Source organism: Pollachius pollachius (genome assembly GCF_949987615.1).
Source record: "Pollachius pollachius genome assembly, chromosome: 11".
Lineage (NCBI taxonomy): Eukaryota > Metazoa > Chordata > Actinopteri > Gadiformes > Gadidae > Pollachius > Pollachius pollachius.
The window spans coordinates 20211690-20232231 of NC_136944.1; the positions used below are offsets into that span (position 1 = coordinate 20211690).

Here is a 20542-nt window from a genome sequence, read left to right on the forward strand (position 1 = left end):
ATAACTTGACGGATAATTGGCTTGGTTCTAGGCTTGAAACTTGAACCAGAGTCATTCTAAAAGGTCACTTATACGCTCTATTAGACAAACGTATATGCAAATCGTCATGTGGTACCAGGTTTCGTCATATTGCCCAACGCAAAGACCTTCAATTTCATGCTGGGAATAGAAATAGTCAAATTTCAATACACACTGATTTTGTCGATGGATATACTATGTAAAATCGTCGAGTTACAGGACGGTAATTCCCAATGGATTTAAAAAATGCAAATGCAACTTTCCATTTTCAATTTTTCATTTTATTAGAGATGTACAGGGGCTTATATTTAAATTATGTGAAGGGACAACTGCTTGATAAACATCTAGTTATTTACAAATGTAAATCACCGGTCATACAGCAGGCTTAAATACAACAGTCTCTACAGTAATAGAGAGGCTACCAAGCTTTGACCATTACCCGATGAATAAGGAACACAATGTATAGTTATATTGCTCAAGATTCTCAACCAGTGGAACGAGAAAAAAAACAAAACTTGTGTCCGTATTATGTTTAATGAAAAAGTATTCATGAAAACACAAAGAAATGTGTAGTAGTTTAATCTATTTCTCTATGAGGAGGTGGATTTCTGAAACATGCACACTTTGCAAATGAAAAATCCTGTCTGCAATGAAGACAAAAGAGGACTGGGATGGACAAGTACATTGATGGACTCACGCCGACAAATGTGTTTGAGAGAACCTGGCAACTAAATTGATATCCAGTAATAGTTTGTCATGGAACATGGTCTTCCAAGGTGGATGCGTCCCCCCTACCGAGACATCCACCCACTGTTATCTCCGTCCTGTAGCGCGCGACCCCTTCCTCGGGACGGGTTCTGCCCTGTGTTCAGGTGGAGGAACACTCCTGAGCAGGACCTCCGTCCAAGGGAGAACTGGATCAACCACTCAGTTCCCGGTGGACCTTTTACCTTAAACAAGGAGCGAAAGCAATTTGTCAAGAAAAGTGAATGCTTCGATGTCCATCCGGGAGCCACGAACCAGCTCATGGTGACATTAGTCAACTTCATGTAACATTATACACATTAACATTAGACACTTTATTAAACATTAGACACATACAACATTCAGAAAGAAGGTAGCAGAGAGAGAGGGGAATATAAGTTTGGTACTTTTTTTATTATCTATTCTGGAATCAAAATACGAATAAGCATGGTTACATTGATAAACCGACAGGAAACAGATTATTTTTTCTTTAAACAAAGCTGGTAAAGTACCGCACCATCTCATTCCCCCCTCTCTCTTTTTCCTCATCCCGCCTCCGTCCCACCTCAGTCTGCATAGCACTGCTGCCCCCACCTGGACGGAGACCAGTACTGCGCCAGGCTTACACTAAACATGTACGGATAAAAACTAAATAAACAGGAAGACCAGGGAGAATAAAGGGAATTCTTTGTTTCCACGCCGCAGAGCTCAACTTACCTTTTTTCGTGTCTGTGACTCCGTTTACTGTTCCCTCGACTTCCGTTTCATCCTCAGCATAGCTCATCAACAGCGTTTTCTGTCTGTCTGTCAGCGTCCTAGACAGGAAAGAATCATCATACTGCTTAGCTACTTCCAGTCATGTGGTTGATAGTCAGGTTTTTTTTTTTTTTTTTGCATCTTTTAAGATATTGAACACATCATATTCAATTCACTGAAACATGAACTAAATAAACTCACTTGGGCACTTTGATTTTGACGTGAACATAGTGGTCTCCGAAGCCGTGGCTGCTGACCTTGGCGATTCCTTTCCCAGAGAGACGGATCCTCTGGTCTGTCTGGATGCCTGCAGGAATCTGGACAAACAAAGAAAACATGTTAACCTAAGATAGTTAAAGTTACTGGGTTTGATCCCCAAGGTCTACAGCTCTTGTGGCTAAACCCCTCCCGGCCCCTTAATGACATGCATTTGTATTCCACGTGGTTTTCGATTATCGAGTATTAAACTCGTTAATCGGGTGACATTGGAGGGTCAGAGATAGGTAATATTCAGGCTCTTCTCGATCTCCCTCTCCTCGATCTCCCTCTCTCTACCTCTCTCTCCGTCTCCCAACCCCTCTCTCTTACCGTCACTCTCTCTTAGCTTCATGATGAGATCATCTATGATTTCAATAGGCTAAGTTGTGAATGCTTGTTTGTGTGCGCATGCGGGTTTCCTCACCGGTAGGTTGAGGGTCTCGTAGAGGCCTTGTGATCTGGCACTGCCTCCCAGGATGGCTTGGGCCACGGAGATGAGCAGATCCGAGTGGACGTCAGCGCCCTCTCTTCTGAACACCGGACTCTTCTGGACCTGGTGATCCACCCCAGCACACAGAGACACTGAATCATCCGTACGCAGGGCCGGCGCTCGGCATAGGCCACCCAGGCGATCGCCTAGGGCGGCAAATGTGTTGGGGGCGCCCTCTGGTGGCGCCCTTAATTAATTAACAAATGGAATGGAGAAGGGAGGGGGCGCGGGATTAATTGTTAGGGCGCACTGAAACCTACTGTCTCAGTAGATGAAAACTACTGAGACAGTACTCTAAAGGCCAGCAACTAACGATATCTTTCACCCGCAATCAATAGAACATATTTGTAGTTCTCCAATGAATCCACAGACTATATTCAAGGGCTGGGCGATTAATCGAATTTTGATCGCGATTTTGGTTTTAGCGTCAAACGATCACAAAATTAACATAATCGAGTTTTTCTATTTTTTTATTGAATGTTTTATTGAAAGGGCAGAACAGCTGGATACATCTGTATATTATTTTAGATTGGAACATTTTCTTTTTGACCATTTTGTGTATTTTTTTGGGGAGAAATTTCATAGTTCTCAGTTACAAAGTTTTTTTTGGGAGAGACATGCTGAATAAATACATGTTTTGAAAGTCAAAAATAATCGTTTGAATAATCGTGATTTCAATATTGACCAAAATAATCGTGATTATGATTTTTCCCATAATCGAGCAGCCCTACTTCATTCTATAAAATGAAAAAATAATGGCAAATGCCCAGAGGTCCGCTAAGGTTACCTGCTATTCCAGACAAGCAGGCAAGAAAACAACTGTTTATTTCTTTGATGATTTGAAGCTGAAGAGCAACCAAAAATATTCAGAAACGCAAGCAACAAATGTTTCGCATTTTTACTTGAATGTTGTAGATCCTAGTTTGTATCTATCCTAAAATAAAGATCAATAAATCAAGGTCTTTCTGTTGATCTACTCAACGGTTTCAGCAGGATAGGTCGGACTCGGATCCACCTCATCCTACACCACAATCCAATTATGTAGTCTGGGGAGCAGCAGAGCTTTGGGCGACAGCTTATATTTAGGCTGGCCTGGCTAGACTCCTGTCAGACCTGTTAGTGTCCTCACTCACCCTGAAGGTGATGAAGATCTCCTTCTTGCCCACCGGCATCCTGACTGTCTGGCCCTCCTCCACTCCTAGAAAACATCACAGACGGAAACATTCTTACAAAGCATACATGTGAAACACATTTGTGGAAACAATAGACTTTGGTGCTGTAGCTTAAGATTTAACAGCTAATGTGTTTGTAATTACATAGCCATCCATCAGCTATCAGTAAGTGCCTCTGTATGACACAGTAGAGCCCGAGCTCCCCCCCTTCCGCTGTCCACCAAAGAAACCCATTTCTAAATAGATATGGACGGTAGTCAGAGAGGATTTCTCTTAATTAGTCTCAAAATATGTTCTGCTCCCTTTCTTCAACTCTTGAACCGCACAACAGCAGCTTTAATTACTACGGTGCTCGGCGTAAATAAAACAACATTTCCTTCATCGCACGGCGGACGCTTCAACGCCGAACTGCGGTTTGCTTTTTTCGGCACGCGAGGGGCTCCCGTCTCCGTGTCTAGGTGGAACCGGCGGCAGCGTCGACTCACCTGCCGGCACGGGCACCACCACCGTCCTCCTCTGCTTGGTCTGGCCCGAGCCGCGGCAGGAGCCACAGGGGGTGGAGACTACCGAGCCCTTGCCCCCGCAGCGCCGGCAGGTGGAGCGCATCACGAAGGGGCCCGTGTTCACCGTCTCCTGCGGGGGGAGCAAACGCACGGACCGTTGAGAATCCCCCCCGGAAAATGTGAAAACGTGAGAGTGAAAAATCACTTCTCTCACTCTTTTGCGATCAGCATAGATGTATGTTGTTTGCATATAGATGAGCATATCGTTAGCCTCAAAGCTTATTCATATTTTAACTTTCATCTTGTATTTTGCGTCATGAACGCCTATGTCATGTAGATGACTTAGGCAGATAGTGATTATGGATTGCAAAAAGCACCCTGATTGGCTAAGAACGGAGCCAATGAGGCACAGTGAATCAGCAACGCCAGGAGAGTGGAGTTAGGCTAGATATCACAATTTGGCCAAAACATGACTCAGGATAACTATGCTATGAGGCTGAAGCTGCAGGGTTAACTCCGAGTGTGTATCTGTATTAACCATTAGGGCTGGGTATTGCCAGGTACCTCACAATTCAATTCAATTCGATTCTTTAGGTCTTGATTCGATATTGATCCAATTGCTTCGATATCGATTCAATAATACGTGCAGATGACAAAAATACCTAAATATTATTTAGAATCAACCGTTTCAAAATGAATTAACCATTTCATTGTGCTTTAACTAGCAAAAAGGGAATACACCATTGTATAGTATTTTTCCTGAGCTAAACTTGCAGCATTAAAGTAATAATCATAACATGGACAAATGTAAAAGGGCATGTACATTTAGGCATACTGAAGGCACGCTTCTAGATTAAAATGTATGCTTATTTTTTCCTTTTTTTTTTTTAAATGGAAGTAATCGATTTCAAAAAAATTCTGAATCGAAATTGAATCGAGAACAAATTAATTGCAGTGCATTGATGAACCGATATTTGTACCCAGCCCAATTAACCATTGTAAGTCGCTTTGGATGAAAGCGTCTGCTAAATGTAAATGTCTAAGACCCTATTTGGACCCTAGAAAGGGTCTGGACCCTAGAAAGGGTCTGGACCCTGACCCCTGTACCCTGGCTCTTGTCCTGCTGGGCGAGAGCGAAGGCATGCAGCAGCAGCACGGTGCCTGTCGACTCACCATGCCCGAGCCGTTGCAGTGCTGGCAGTGTTGGACCTTGGTCCCGGGTTCGTGACCCTTGCCTTCGCAGCGCTGACACGAGGCCTCCATGTTGACGGTGATCTCTTTGTTGACGCCCTTGGCTGCCTGGGTGAAGGTCAGCTCCATGATGTACTGAGACACAAACAGAGAGCCGGCCGTTGACAACACACCTCTTCAACAGGAGACAAAGATAGCAAATTAACTTTAAATACGCATTCACTTGGCACCAGCTCATCGATGTCACCACTGACAGCAAGACAAGAGAAAGAACGTCAAGTAGTTAAACTGTTTGTTTTTCTGCTTTCCTTTTTCCTCTGGTCTAAAATGTAGCATCTGATCACACTTATGGTATATAAAAAGACTAAACTCATGATCACGATCCTCTATTCGAGATTGCTGCTTCACATGAGCGCGAGACAAACCCTCGCGTTTGCATTACGAACATCCGGATCAACCATGTGGAGAAAACAAACTGACACAGGCTTTTTCAAATCCTTCGCGGAAACCTCACTGACCTCTTGCGGCTGGTCGAAGATGGCGTTGAAGTCTCCGAAGCCCCGCGAGCCGGAGAACTCCCCGAAGATCTTGCGGAAGAGCTCCTCAGGGTCCACGCTGCTGGCCTGGCCGCTCCAGTACTGCTGCCCGCCGCCGCCGCCGCCGCCCGCCTGCCCCGCGCCGCCGAGACCGGCCGAACCGTACGTGTCGTACTGCTTCCTCTTGCCCTCGTCACTCAGGACCTATCACGTCGCGCGCAGCAAACAGGTGACATCACATAAGCATCATCAGTCACACATGATGGTTAACAGTAGAACCCGCAATCATCAGAGTCTTGGATCCTTACAATAAGCGTCACCGTGAAGCACGATATAACGAAATGAGAGAGTGCTATAGAATACGTTTCTCCCCATTAAGCAATTCGTCTGTGTGTACTGCGTGTAGAGAGTGCATTCCCCTGGCGAGTTCCTCACCTCATATGCTTCAGCCAGCTGAGCAAATTTCTCCTTGGCCTTAGGGTCATCTTTGTTAGTGTCAGGGTGGAACTTTTTGGCCAACTAAAGAGGAGGAGAACAACAAATACAAATACGATTGTAACCACTGTGATAAACGGTAAATAAATGGAGATACAAATACACGGTGTTAGGCAGGGGGCAGACGGTAACATACCTGGTAGTAGGACTGCTTGATCTCTTTCTGGGTTGCTGTGCGTGGTACAGACAATATCTGATAGAAGTCCTGCTTGCTACTGGCTGGGACACTTGTGTGGAAGTTCACTGTGCGGATGGTGTTCGGTACTTTGACACCTGGAAATAAACAATGCAATAGTTTAGCTGCAATGACGCAGTATTGCAGCAGTTAAGCGTTTGGCCAAAAATCAAGAAGTGTAGTTTGCTTCGACAATTGCCTCGATTCGACTTCATATACAAAACATTCACATACACATCCGAAGCTGAACCATCTAGAACGGATGATATTGGCTCATACCATGCGCACCTTCAATTACAGTGTCTAAAATAATCAGACAAGAATACATCGGGTTTGCATTAAGATAAGCCTGATCGCCCCCATAGACATGTTCTAAAAAAAATAAACAGTGGAGAATGTACCAGACTGGATACAGTATTGCTAGCTTGGTCTATGTAGCCTAGCATGAAGCTCCGCAGTTCACTCACCTGACAGCCCTCTCAATGTCACGGCGGCGGCCGTCCCTGAGCCCAACGTGGCGCCCGCCCCAGACCATCTTTTGCTCGCCCCGAGGGTAGAGACAGTCCTGGCACTGCGATGTGAGGCACATGAAAGAGCCCCACATGCATGGCGACCTCCTGAAGACACGGCTACCGTTATCCAGCGTGCTGAACGACGAGCTGCTGGGGACGCCATCATTTCTCCACAAGCCTGGAAGCGGCTGCTGCTCCCGCAGCACAGTGCGCATGTGCGCAGACAACGAGGCGTGGTTATCGTTTCCGCGTGGTTAAAGATATTCATATTTTCGAGACTGCAGACCCTTGTTTATAAAATTGCATATATTTTTTTATTGGTTATAAATGCAATAAAATGCCCTTTCAGTTGTACATACAAAAAATAAATAATAATAATCAACTGAAAAACTTGTAACAATATCTGAAGTAATTTTTGAAGTACAGGGTCGCACTCGGACAGGGTGGATTTAATTTACCATTAAAAACCAGAAACTCCGCCGACGCGGCCCACACAGGTACCCAAAACGAGCGCTGCCCTGCAGTGTGCATCCAGACGGGGAGCTGTCATCTGGAGATACAACCCGCACTGTAGCCTCTGACCACCTCGACACACCCGGAAGGCGTGAGGGGAAAACTACAAAACGGCAGAATGAATCGTTTCAAGACATCAAAATTCAAAAATACCACCCCGAAAATTGCCAAGAAAGATGTGAGTAGAACATAAAGCTGGGCTAGGTGCATACGAGGTTAGCAAACGTTAGCATTCTTTATTAGCAGTAGGGAAAGAGGTCTCCTCTGGACAAAGTCTGGAGAGAACTTCCTGCATGCATCCGAAAAGCCACAAAGCAAGTTATTCAAAACGTAGACAATGATTTTCCCTCAAATACGTTTAGCCTTCCTGTACAACTTCGATCCACAAGTCTGAATACAACAACTAGTTCGCTGCTCTGCATATTCGATTATTAAGACGGCCATCATCATCACCATCACCATCATCATCATACGGCAAAGTAAAGATGCCTGAAGGAATGTGACGCTCGGTCAACGTTGTAAAGTCTCACGAATAATGGCGAGATATTAATTCATGGTTTGACACATACAAAAGCACACACCCCGATAACACCCCGGGTACATCACAGGGTACATCACAGGGTACATGACATGCTGAATGAATATCCATTCAGTGATGATGAGGCCAGCTTGTCTGTTTTATGCGTGCAGCTTCTGCTCATATCCAATTTGTATGTGTGTGTAGTCTTTACCGACTCGATGTGACATTTGTCATGTCGCAAAATGTGTGACAGTTGGCGTTTCCTATTGGTGTGGAGACGGATGAACGCATCGGTCTGTTTGACTGGCTGTCATCTTGGTTTAAAAATAAAGGTTATAAATCCGATTTCCGTTTCTCCCTCTCAGAGGCAGAGCCCATACAGTGATCGTCTGACATATACTATCGGTTCAAGTGCACAGTCTTTCACTGCTAAACGTGAACATGTCTGTGCAAAGAAAACTAGCTGTTTCACTTGACCCAACTTGAATGCAGTGGGCTGTCTCCTGCAGAGTAATATATTGTATTGATTGTTTGTTGTGTGTGTGTATCTGTGTGCTTGTTGACGTGCATGTGTTCAAGCATGTCCTTCTCTGTTCTTTGAGCAACAGTAGTAGTAGTTGGACTGCTTCTAATGTCTTGGCGTGCTCCTCCCGTGTTAACGTTATGCAAGAGAGATTTTAAGAGTTTTCTGCTGTGCGTTGCAAGCAACTCCTGTCACTTCCTCAATATGTGCTGATTCAAGTGTGCGTGTGTGTGTGTCAGATTGCAGCAGATTTCATGTATAGGCCTCTGTGTGTGCTTTCAGTTCGGATTGTACATGTCTGACATTTATGAATGTGTATGTTTTCAGGTTATCACACTCTTTAAAAAGGAAAGCAACTGGTGTATAATGTTCTTGCACTGGCTAGATAACTGGACAAACACTTGTATCCGCCCTATTAGAACTGAACTCAGACTCAGAACCCCTATGCAGAGTTCAGTGAAACGTGTCTATGTGTGTTGTTCTGTTTTCCTGTGAGAACATGTCAAGCACATGCTTTAGATTCCTTCCATTTGTAGAGATATATCATGTTTAATCTTCGTGAACAAGCAACCACATACTATTGATATAATTTCTTATCTTTCCCAAAGCTTCCAGAATGATACATCGCTATGTAAACAACCTGATAAAGGCTTTTATCTAGTGAATCTTAAATTCCTTTAAAAAACATACCAACAGCAATACTCTTTAGCCCAATAGCGTACATTCGCCATCTTGGTAATTCAGTCCATGGCGTTTGAGGTTTTTATCCAAACCATTTGACGGAAGATCTGTCATTAAAGGTGTAAAAACAACAGAATTGAAATAGCTTGAGTAAGGTAACCTACCTGAAGTTCAGGTTCCAACATTTACTTTTGTATTATAATAACCTTGTATCTTTCCTTCAATTGTGTGTCTGCGGGTCTGCTTTTGTGTGTCTAGGGCTGGATCTGCAACATCCGTGCTGGTAACGTCCAGTCCCTGGGAAACCACATCAAGGCCAGCTCCGAGCTAGTGGCCTTCAACATCGACCAGGCTGGTGAGGCACGGTCTAACCTGGTGGTAGATCATGGTTCCTGTGACCAGTTCACCAAGCACTAATGTGTGTGTGTGTGTGTGTGTGTGTGTGTGTGTGTGTGTGTGTGTGTGTGTGGTTGTGTTTGTGTGTGTCTTTCCCTTCCGTCTCCAGGTGGCGGAATGCTGGGAGTGACCTCCGTGAGTCCAGCAGCAGATGGAAAATGGACCATCTCTCAGCTCCCGTGCCATGGAGGTAATCGCTACAACCTAGCAACCAATCAAGGCAATAGCCAGTCGTACCGGTCCGAGTCACTGTGTCCTATCAACAAATGTGCAGTGTACCATGGGGATCTACATAGCCAGGCCTTATTAGTAATAATATTAGTAGGTATAGTAGTGAAAGATATACAATCTGAGGTTCATGAAGGTGCAATTATTTAGAAGGGGTTATGTACAAAAAGTAACCAGAGGTCAAAGGTCATCCTGAGATCGAAACAGAGCGTGTGTTCAGCAGCCACATGACTTGGAATAGGAGCAGTAAGTGGGTCGGTCGGTACCGGATGCTCCGGTCTGGAACCAGCGAGTCTACTAAACAGAGAAATGTCTTGTTCTAAAATTAAAGAAAGGAAGGCACCCGGGAGGCCTGTGGCTCGGAGATTTACTGATACCCCACTTTCCTTTCAGATCTGGTGACCGACCTGGACTTCTCTCCCTTTGACGATGCTCTCCTGGCGACCTGCTCAGCCGATGAAACGGTACAGCCTCAACGTCCTTGTACTTTCAACTGGTCCTAACGAAACAAAGATGTCCTTGTATCCCCCTGTGGACCAAAAGAGTCATAAAAACATCAGAACCCTGTTGTATTTCTCAGTAGTAACATAGTCGATCGTTATAAGCATACATTTTATTTGGTACCTATTCCTTTTCCACCAAGTCATCACAAACAACAGCCAAGCATCTAAACTAGTTGTAATATACATTGGTAATATTATGGCAGGGCATACGGTCACAGTTGACATAACCAAGTCTGAGTTAGTCATAAGACTCCTCAAAGTCCGTCTGGATCAGCACATTATCCTGAGCTTCAGCTGTGGTTCCCGGTGCAAATCCACTGAGTGTGTCTATTATCCTCCCACTCAGCAGCACAGTCTTCTTTCAGAGAGAGGTGTAAACACCCGCTCGCCAGACGCGCGGACATCTGCCCCAAAGTGATGTCATCACTCCAGTTATCTTTTGCCAACACCATTTGTTTTCCCTTTTGTCCGCACATTCGTGCCACTGCTTAGCAAAGTGCAAATTTACACACCTGCCGAAACTCCCTCAGCTCGCAGAAACCCCACACTGTAGTAAGTAACTCCCCCGACTTTGTCTGGGAGTTATTTTTGCTGTGTGGGTTGTTTTTTTTGCATGTGATGTTGGCAAACAGATGTAGATACTAGGAATGGAGTCAACTCTAAAACGAGGAACATGCATAATATCGTTCCATAGTTCTAGATAATGCAAAGTCGTGTGCCTCATTAAAAATGTGAATATACCTTATTCAACGTTTTATTAATTCACAAAAGTATCATCTTTCTGATGATAAAATTAACACAAATCGGAAAACAAATCGTAAAACAAAACAAATATAAATACATTTGGAAAATAATTAAAAAGATTTCTGCAGATACTGTATGAGGCTGCATATGTAGAGCCCTGTATGTAAAGAGCGCCTGCTCTGAACAGACCCGTCTCTGTCCTCTGGCTCTGCGTGGTTCCAGGTCAAGCTGTGGCGCCTCTGTAGCCCAGAGAAGGATCAGCCCGGGGGGCCAGAGCTGACCCTGAGCCCCGGGCTGGGCCGTCTGGAGCTGGTCCTCTTCCACCCGACGTCCTCCGGCCTGCTGGCCGCCGGCGCCGCCCAGACCGCCCTGCTGTGGGACACCAGCCGCCAGGACGCCCCGCTCGCAGGTACCTCTACCCCCCCCAACCCCCCCACCCACGCGACACACACGCATACTCTCACACACCCAGACACACTCACTCACACACACCTGCGCACACTTTCACGCACTCACTCTTTCACTCACACGCACATACACACACGCCGATGCACACGCGCACACCCTTACGCATCCACCTACACACAGACGCTCACTCACTCACTCACACACTCAGTCACACACACCCCCTACACATACATTCACACACGCACTCGCTCGCTCAGTCTCGCACCCTACATTCTCGCTCACACTACACACATTGCACAATACACAAAAACCAACGTTCTGCCTCATTGTCCGTTACATCCAACACTCTAGCTCTTGTCATTGTCAGTTTGTCGCTGCTCATAATTGTTTGTCCTGTCTGGGATTCATGTATTTGTTTCAAATTGAGTGTTGGAAGGGGGGACGGGGGATGGTTGCGTTTGGTCTTGCCAGCCTCAGTCGTGGATTGGTGGTCACTGACACTGCCCTACGTTTTACAGCCCAGTGGCTCTGTCTAAGTGCTGGAACTCCAGAGGTAACGTTTTGGTTTCCCTGTCCGCTTGGACTGGATTCCAGGATATAGCCATCACCCCTTGGCTTCATTCCCCCACTGACACAGCACCATCACAATACACCCCACCAACACTACCCTGCTATGACAGCTAGGCTGGCTGACACTGCTCCTGCTGATCAATGCCCCCCCCCATCTCCAACACAGGCCATGCCCCCCCCCCCCCCCCCTTACCTTCATCACTCCCACTTTTGTCTGCTGTCCCGCTTTCCTGCTGCTTTTGTGTGTCTGTCTGTCTGTCTGTCTGTCTGTCTGTCTGTCTGTCTGTCTGTCTGTGATAGTTATACTAAAAATAATCCCATAATCACAAGTGGGATATGCGGTATTAAGTTGGATATTGACCGATTGGTGAATTGATGCTGTGCTGCAGATGGTCACCGCTTTCTTTTCTTGTCTCATCTTTATTGGCGCCATCACATCTCAGGCTTTTTATTTATTAGCTTTCATGTTCTCTATTAAAACCATAGCTGGCTGTAATGTAATGCAATGTCTCATCAATCATTTCTGCAAATTGTAATTACTGATTTATGTGTGTGTGTGTGTGTGTGTGTGTGTGTGTTTGTGTGTTCTTACAGTGCTGGAGCAGCACGATGACAAGTTGCAGAGTCTGAGTTGGAAGCAAGATGGCTCTCTGCTTGCATCTTCCTGCCTGGTGAGTAGCGTACACAGCAGAACATGCAGTACAGAACACTTACTAAACTGTAACATGGAACCTTTGTTTCGTACCCTAATCAAGCCTTTAATGCTGACCCGTCTCCAGAGCTATCATAAAAACAACAATTAAAATTCGATGGTTGTAGTTGGTATGTGTGGCCACTAGATGTCGCTCATAGCCAAGGTTCCAGTTGTGCACCTTCAGTTTGAGACCCAGAGATGAAGCTCAGAGTGAGTGTCACTCATAAACCCCAGTGAGAATCCTATTGGGCAGTTGAAACACGTCAACATCAACAGGAATGAGTCAACACTTCACTTGGCGAGAGCCGTTTGTGATTGCGACATTGCACTCTTGAGTCAAGGATATTTGATAGAGAGAAGTGTGGCAGCCAGCCTGTCTGTCTGCACAGTGATACATTACCTGAAGGCATGGGTGATGTCTCAATCCTGGACCAGCTAACCCGGTTGTGATCCTGAAAGTGGAGAGGGTGGAAGAGCCCATGTCCATAAATCTAAAGGAGAGCGTATGAAACAGCATGGCACGGCCACCTAGAAACAACAAGCAAAGCGCGTGGTGTGTCCTTCAAGTGTGAGTCAGCTTTAATGTTTGCTGGGATTTGATTCCTTGATAAAACCGCGTGAGGGCTACCTTTGTTTATGTTACCGTATTCATGGTGTGGTTTCGAGACAGAAGGCCAGAAGATGTTTCCAACGATAACATGGACACAGTCGGAAGTTCTACGTGCGCTTGACACAAAGTGCTTAGGGTGGATGGCCTGTCATTTCTGGGTGCACCCACCTCCTTCGAATGTCAGTCTGTTTTCAACCCCCTGCCCCTGTTTTTATATTCACTGACAAGAGACAAATGACCCCCACCTATTACGTCTTTATGTCCCTTGTGCGCAACGTCAACCGTGACAAGATAATTGGCCGTCACACACACACACGCACACGCGCACACGCACACGCACCCACAGGTCTTAACGCAGCCTGCAAGAATAAGGGGCCGAGCAGCGATTGAGGGCCGAAACGTGAGCCGGGATCAGAGCCAGGGGCCCCAGAGGTTCTCTCTGTTGTCATTTAACCCCCCCCTCCCCCCACTCATACCCTTCCCCCAAAAAGAGCCCCTTCAATCGCCCCAGTCCAGCTTATTAAAGCAAACAGGCCCGGTACCATGTGGGACCCCTCCCCACTGCCAGCCCCCCCGGGGTAAACATCGGGGCGCACATGAGGGTGAGGGTGAGGAGAAAAAGGGGGAGGGTGAGGAGATGAAGGGTTAGGGTGAGGAAGAGGGAGGGGATGAAGATTAAGGGGAGGAAGAGAGGGTGAGGCAGACCACCTCCCGAACGCGTGACACTTGTGGGCTGTGTATTGATGCAAGGAGAGAGAGAGAGAGAGAGAGATAAAGAGGGGAGAGAGAGAGAGGGGGAGATAAAGAGGGGAGAGAGAGAGAGAGGGGGAGATAAAGAGGGGAGAGAGAGGGAGAGAGAGAGAGGGAGAGAGAGAGAGAGGGAGAGAAAGAAACAGAGACATAGAGGGTGGGGGAGAGAGAGAGAGGGGGAGATAAAGAGGGGGAGAGAGAGACAGACATAGATGGTGGGGGAGAGAGAGAGGAGATAAAGAGGGGGGGGAGAGAGAGAGAGAGAGAGAGAGATGCAATGGAGTATGGCAGGGAGCGACGGCGATGAGAGCAACAGGGAGGAGAGGCTGTCTGACATGAGGGATTTACAGAGAGGAGGGAGGAGGGACAGAGGGAGGGGGGGTGGGAGAATGGGAGGCAACGGTGGTTAGAGACGAGGTGTCTCTGGATTTATAGTATTGTATGAGACGGCTGAATGTAATGCCTGGATGAGCTCGTATTTCGGCAGAATGTGAGCGTTCACAGAGGACCTGGGACAGGACGGCTGTACAGTCCCACGTCAGTGTCACTCACAACTGGCTGAAAGACACAACTGTTACCCTGGGAGACGGAGCAAAGTGGTTTGGCAGCGTGGCACGTTTGGTGATTGAGAAGAGCAGCGTGGATTGCCGATTCCCACAGTGTGTGTGTGTGTGTTTGTCTGTGTGTGTGTTTTAGCATCGCACTTCAACAAAATCTCATTATCAGCTGGGTGAGAATGAGTTGGTTTGATTGAACAGCTGCTGTTTTGAACACACACACACACACACACACACACACACACACACACACACACACACACACACACACACACACACACACACACACACACACACACACACACACACACACACACGTACACGTACACAGGGATACTGCCTGTGATTTTATGAGTGGTTGTGTTGGTTTGTTATCTGTCTTGAAGGCCGTGTGTTTGCTCTTCTGAATGTGTGTTATCATAGTTACGGACGGAGCTCTGGAGTGGGTGTTTGCAAAGCCAGTTTGCATCCTCTTTCACACGCACGCTCGTCAACACTGGATAAGACGGGCTGCAGCTGTGTGTGTGTGTGTGTGTGTGTGTGCTTGTCCATGATTTCATGCACATATACACATTTTGGATACAATATAACTTTCTCCAAATTACATTGCTATTGCAAATAGCAATGTCTCCAAATTACATTGCAAATTAACTATGCTATTGTCATAGCATAATAGAGATTACAGTTTAGCTAACCAGAATGAACATTGGGGATTTTCTCCAGACTTAGAATTTAAAGTTCAGTGTGTGTGTGAGTGTGTGTGCTTGTGTGCGCATGAGATGGAGGTTCTGCCCTGGCTCTTCTCATTGCGTGTCCTTGGCTTATGCGCCGGTCACAGAGGCCTTAGCCGGAGCCCTGGGGCCATCGGGGCCAGTGCTGGGTGGGCCAGGAGCCACACACACACACACACACACACACACACACACACACACACACACACACACACACACACACACACACACACACACACACACACACACACACACACACACACACACACACACACACACACAGACACAGGAGTGAGAGGGACAGAATAGGAGCTTCTCTCCCTCACTCCACCTTGTTTGCCGTTGGAGCCAATTCACGGTGAATTACAAACCTTCTCCGGAGGAGTGGGTCAGCCAGGGGAGGCTTGAAGTGTGTGTGTGTGTGTTTGTGTGTCTGTGTGTGTGTGTGTGTCTACGTCTACGTCCCGATTGGAACTGACATAAATATGGTTGGTAAGTGCCCGTGTGTTTGGTCTGGCCCACTTATGGTGATTACCTGCTATCAGCCAGGGGGATCACGGTCGTCCGTGATCGCGGTCACACAGACGTATTGAGTGACAGCGTAGCAGACACGCATGTCCCGGACACAGCCTGTTCCCATTAGCTCCCATTTCCCTTCAATCTTACAGGATCCCCCCCCCTTGATTGGCCGATGTGATTGATGCCGTATGGCTGAGAGGGGAGTGTGTGTGTGTGGGTCCGGGTAAGTGTGTGTTAGGATTTGTGTGTGTGTGTGGGGGGGGGTGGGCATGAAGAGTTCATCAAGTGATCAATGATGGATAAATTAGTTTGTGTTGAAACGGCTTCAAATAGCACACAGATGGCTGCGGACACACGGGTCATTCTCTGCACATGTGTGCCCGCACTTCAAGCTTCCTGCTCACCAGACAGAACGTATTAAATGTGAGCCCAACCTTGTTATCCATCATCAAATATCACCAGGGATTGAATGTCCTTATTGTCATTAGTCTCAATAGCTGGGCGGATTGATCCAGGGGAAAGCTGACCCTCAATAGGATCAATAGTGATTAACGTTAGTTTTTCAGCGGAGGTGCTCAGCATGCTGTATAGATCCTTCTAGAAGTATTCCCGCCACTTCTGTTCGACCGCGAGTCCCCCGTCCTCGTCTCTCCGGGCTCGTTCCATGCTGAACTCTCACGTGCCCGTTCCGCTCTCGTGCAGATCGTCCCCTTCATGGCTCTTCACAGATGTTCCCTGTGGAACACACTGGCCTTCAGACTCTCACACACACACACACACAGTTGGGGATTTTCTCCAGACTTAGACACACACACACACACACGGGTTCTGTGTGCGCAGCATATCTGTGTGAAAAATAAATAAAAAAGAGGCTACTCCCGTGCCACGCCCACTTTGATGGGATGTGGTGGGCGGGCACGGTGGGTGTGTGTGAGACTGTGTGTGTGAGAGAGTATCTGTGTGTGTGTGTGTGACCGAGTCAGTGTGTTTAGTGTGGTCGGTGATGGTAGTGGGTTGCTTGTATCTGATCTTACTTTGATGAGCGACATTGGACCTTGATCAGACTACTCATAAAGTCCTCCCCTTTCCCTTCATCTCCATCTCTTGCAAAGGAGATTAAAATTGTTATTATGATATTTTTTTTCCTACTTCAAACTTCTAATAATGTATTTTTTTCTCCCTCTCTTTCTCTCTCTGTCTCAGGACAAAATGCTCAGAGTGTTTGATCCCAGGGCCCAGCTGACACCTGTTCAGGTAAACACCATACTCTCTCTGTCATCACCATCACATCTGAACAACCGGTTCGAACCACAACCAGACCTCAGATTCCTGATTGTCCCCCATGTTTAGTGGAAGGGGGGGGGTTCACACACACACACACACACACACACACACACACACACACACACACACACACACACCATATCAATGCAGTTTTCCCGCGACTGGCAGTACACATGTTGACATTTGCCCAGAGGCCTCGGCTGCTGGGGATCCTCCCTGATTGGTCCTTGAGGCTGATTGATTTATAGATGCAGCGCTGCTTCCCAAACAACCACACCGTCCATGCTGGCGTTCCCTGGTGGAAATCTGTCACAGATGGCAACGGGGGGGGCCGGTGGCGGAGCCAACCAGTCTCCCATCGGCGAAAACAAAACCTGGAATGAGGAACTGGATCGGGGGGGAGGGAACGGCGAGGTGGGGGTGTTTGCGTACGTGGGTGGTGTGGTGTGCTGTACAGGGATAAGGAGCTACGGGGGGGGGGGGGGGGGGGCGTCTCTCCCAGCGTGGGACCCCCTCAGGTAGAGGGCTCACCGCTGGGGAGGAGGCCGGTAAACATGGCGCGCGCTACCCAAACACCGCGTGGGATCAGGGCAACACCTAGAGGGGGACGCAGCGTTGGATGAATGGGGGGGGGGGGCACGTAGCATATGTCTATGCTTCAGCTCCGTTTGTGTGTGTGTGTGTGTGTGTGTGTGTGTGTGTGTGTGTGTGTGTGTGTGTGTGTGTGTGTGTGTGTGTGTGTGTGTGTGTGTGCCGGTCTCAAACAGTAATGAAAGACTTACTGTTCCGTAGGTATGTGTGGAATTAAATGACAACTGAGAGGCCAGTGTAAAAAAGAAAAAAAAAGTACAACTAACAAATATTGGATTTTCTCCTTCACTTACAAATGGAGGCATGGATTGTGTGTGTGTGTGTATGTGTCCTGGCATGTTTGCTTAGGCAACACAAGAGCGGCGGGTGCTTCCGCTGTGAGGTGTTTGAACCTGAGTGGTCGTGTCAGGTGTGTCAAACCGTTGAGGTTCCCTATCACTCACTGCCTCTCAACAGACCTTTTGTGAAGGGTTTGCTCTGCAGCCATAAGGCAAATACGCTTTCAAGATCAAGACTCACCGCACACATTTTTTAAGGCCAGTGTCGGTGTAGCGGGTTCACACACACAGGCGAGCAGGCAGGGGTGTCGTCCCTCAGGGGGAGGTCTCTTTTATTGCTTAATTTAACGAAAACACAAAACTCGTAAGGGTAACACAAAAAGGGGGTCCGTTCCCACAATGTCTCTCTCTCTGGCCCTCGTGTGGGTTTCCCTCGTGCGGGATCTCGGGGGTCCGTTCTCCGGGTTTCTCCTTCCCACTACAACACAAAGCAGGCACGTAAGTACACGCTCCCTGATTGGCCTGAGTGCAGACACCTGCTCGCCATCAGGTCCAATCCCCCCGGCCAATCCCGTGCGCTCCCAACCTGCCCATACTCCCCCTGCAGGCCAGACATCGCACGTCCCCCCACAGTCGGAAAATAATTTCAATAGATTTGTGTGTGTGTGTGTGTCTGTGTGTGTGTGTGTGTCACAAAATAGGTTTGCAGCGTGGCACGTTTGGTAATAAAGAAGAGCACCGTGTTCGCATGCGTTCGTGCGTGCGTGTTCTGTCATTACCAAGGAGTATACTGGGCCCAAGCCTGGTGGAGGGAGAGAGGAGATAGAAGAAGATGGGGAAGAGAGAGAGGGGAGGAGATGGAAGGATAATGTAGAAGACGAGCAGAACAGGCGGGAAGGCAAGGAGGAGGGTGTGATGCTCGACACGTCAGGCCTCCTGTCGACACACTCCCATTGCGGATCATCGCAGCGGTTTAAACATGGTGGCTCAGCGTAGCTCGCAGTACGACGCCGCAGAATAGCTTTGTTTGGGAGACAAGCCTGAGCATCCCGGCCCTCTGATTGCTCTGTTTCGTTCAGCCGCCGTTCTGACGGCAGGCGGCGTCACGGTTGGCCACAAGGTAAACAGAATGCGGTGGGGAGATTGTCTATGTGAGTTCGTAGCCCCCGCTATAGGAGGTCTTCTTGGGGGTAAAGAGGGGCCAATCAGAAGGCCTAATCAGAACCAGAAGCCGTGACTCTTGGTTGAAATCACCTCGCGGGCACACCGTCTTTCAGGAAAGACTCCCCTGATGCTGTACTCCCTGTATATTCAGATTCACATGTTTTTATACTTTAATCTCATTTTATTAAATTACTTAAATCTGTCCGTCTGCAATCCCAGCAGATTGCAGAAAAATATGCATGCTTGCCTATGCCCGGCATTTCTTTCATGTTCACAGAACACAATTTATACCTTCACATCACACTCACACAGCAAAAATGTGTTAATATATACAGTATATATATAAAGATATGACGCCATGGTCCAGAGTCATGTCCTAGGAGCGTGTGGTGCTGGTTGTGGAGTCTGCAATCCGCCCAGGGCACGGCGGTCCAGTATAGTAGCCTGAGGTTGGCCAGAAATGGACTGGGCCTGGCCTCAGGCAGGTGGGGTAAACATAGGCCCTAATTACAGCCATGCTCCTGTCGTATTTATGGGAAATAAGACCGTTGCAGGATAATTTAAGGCCTCGGCTCGGACAGGGGTGTGTGTGTGTGTGTGTGTGTGTGTGTGTGTGTGTGTGTGTGTGTGTGTGTGTGTGTGTGGAGGGGTATATTTAGGTGGCGTGCTGCTCTCTGAATGTGTCTATGCACACATGTGGCATTGATCTCATCTCACTACTGGTTGCCTTTCTATTTGCACTATGAGTCGTTGTATACCAGGCATTTGGTATCGCAACCAGCTCATAATGAAATTACTGCTATCAAATGGTCATATATATATACAGATATATATTCATAAACATATAAAATACTGAGGTCAGTTGTAGTTGAAAATCCCTCAGCTATTCTGGGTCTCACTCTTTTTCGCCATACCATCCCTTTAGTGGGCCTCCTGTTTTCTGCTCTCTCGCTCTCTCTCTCTCTCTCTCTCTCTCTGTCTCTCTCTGTCTCTCTGTCTCTCTCTCTCTATCTGTCTCTCTGTCTCTCTCTCTCTGTCTCTCTGTCTCTCTGTCCATCTCTCTCTCTCTGTCTCTCTCTCTCTGTCTCTCTGTCTCTCTCTCTCTCTCTCTGTCTCTCTTGCCCGCTTGGCGAGGATCTGTGTAGTTGTGGTTCAGTGCACGTGCCTGGGTGTCCATTAGCATCCCAACTCTGGCTCTCTATTTGTACGGCCCGTGTGTGTATACAGTGTGTGTGTGTACACTGTTTACATCGTGTGTGTGTGTGTGTGTGTGTGTGTGTGTGTGTGTGTGTTTCCTCAAATTACAGTGCTGAAAATACCCCTCATAGTTTGGGTAAGTGTGGGCTATGGAGCCGTGGATCTGTGGCCGCTGGCAGAGCGGGAGGGACAGGAAAAGGGAATAGTTCTCTGGACGGGACGGGCAGATTC

The 20542-nt window shown here is 47.4% G+C and overlaps 2 protein-coding genes across 2 annotated transcripts in view; one reads left to right on the forward strand and one right to left on the reverse strand.

Moving 5' to 3' along the window:
* Positions 1–388: 388 nt before the first annotated feature.
* On the reverse strand, positions 389–7023 carry dnaja3a (DnaJ heat shock protein family (Hsp40) member A3a). The gene is made up of 11 exons (XM_079745723.1): positions 6806–7023; positions 6300–6436; positions 6104–6187; positions 5651–5872; positions 5115–5267; positions 3924–4071; positions 3400–3464; positions 2201–2329; positions 1720–1835; positions 1480–1577; positions 389–968 (listed from the first exon to the last, which is right to left on the reverse strand). The coding sequence occupies exons 1-11, from the start codon at positions 7014–7016 to the stop codon at positions 946–948; spliced, it is 1386 nt and encodes a 461-aa protein (XP_079601849.1). The 5' UTR covers positions 7017–7023; the 3' UTR covers positions 389–945.
* Positions 7024–7401: 378 nt separating this feature from the next.
* Positions 7402–20542, forward strand: part of coro7 (coronin 7) — a 101315-nt gene continuing 88174 nt past the window's right edge. Inside the window, exons 1-7 of the mRNA XM_079745796.1 lie at positions 7402–7541; positions 9346–9442; positions 9593–9673; positions 10105–10175; positions 11181–11367; positions 12531–12607; positions 17001–17051. Coding sequence (XP_079601922.1) covers positions 7482–7541; positions 9346–9442; positions 9593–9673; positions 10105–10175; positions 11181–11367; positions 12531–12607; positions 17001–17051 — 624 coding nt within the window. The 5' untranslated portion in view covers positions 7402–7481. The remainder of the gene's footprint in view (positions 7542–9345; positions 9443–9592; positions 9674–10104; positions 10176–11180; positions 11368–12530; positions 12608–17000; positions 17052–20542) is intronic.

Bases quoted from the DNA above. Each gene is read 5' to 3' on its own strand.
- dnaja3a (XM_079745723.1), bottom strand. From the start codon at position 7,016: ATGATGGCGTCCCCAGCAGCTCGTCGTTCAGCACGCTGGATAACGGTA. The intron at 4,072-5,114 runs GTGAGTCGACAG...CTCCCCCCGCAG, and splicing joins ACTGCAACGGCTCGGGCATG to GAGACGGTGAACACGGGCCC. The intron at 969-1,479 runs GTAAGTTGAGCT...TCCTTGTTTAAG, and splicing joins AGTCACAGACACGAAAAAAG to GTAAAAGGTCCACCGGGAAC.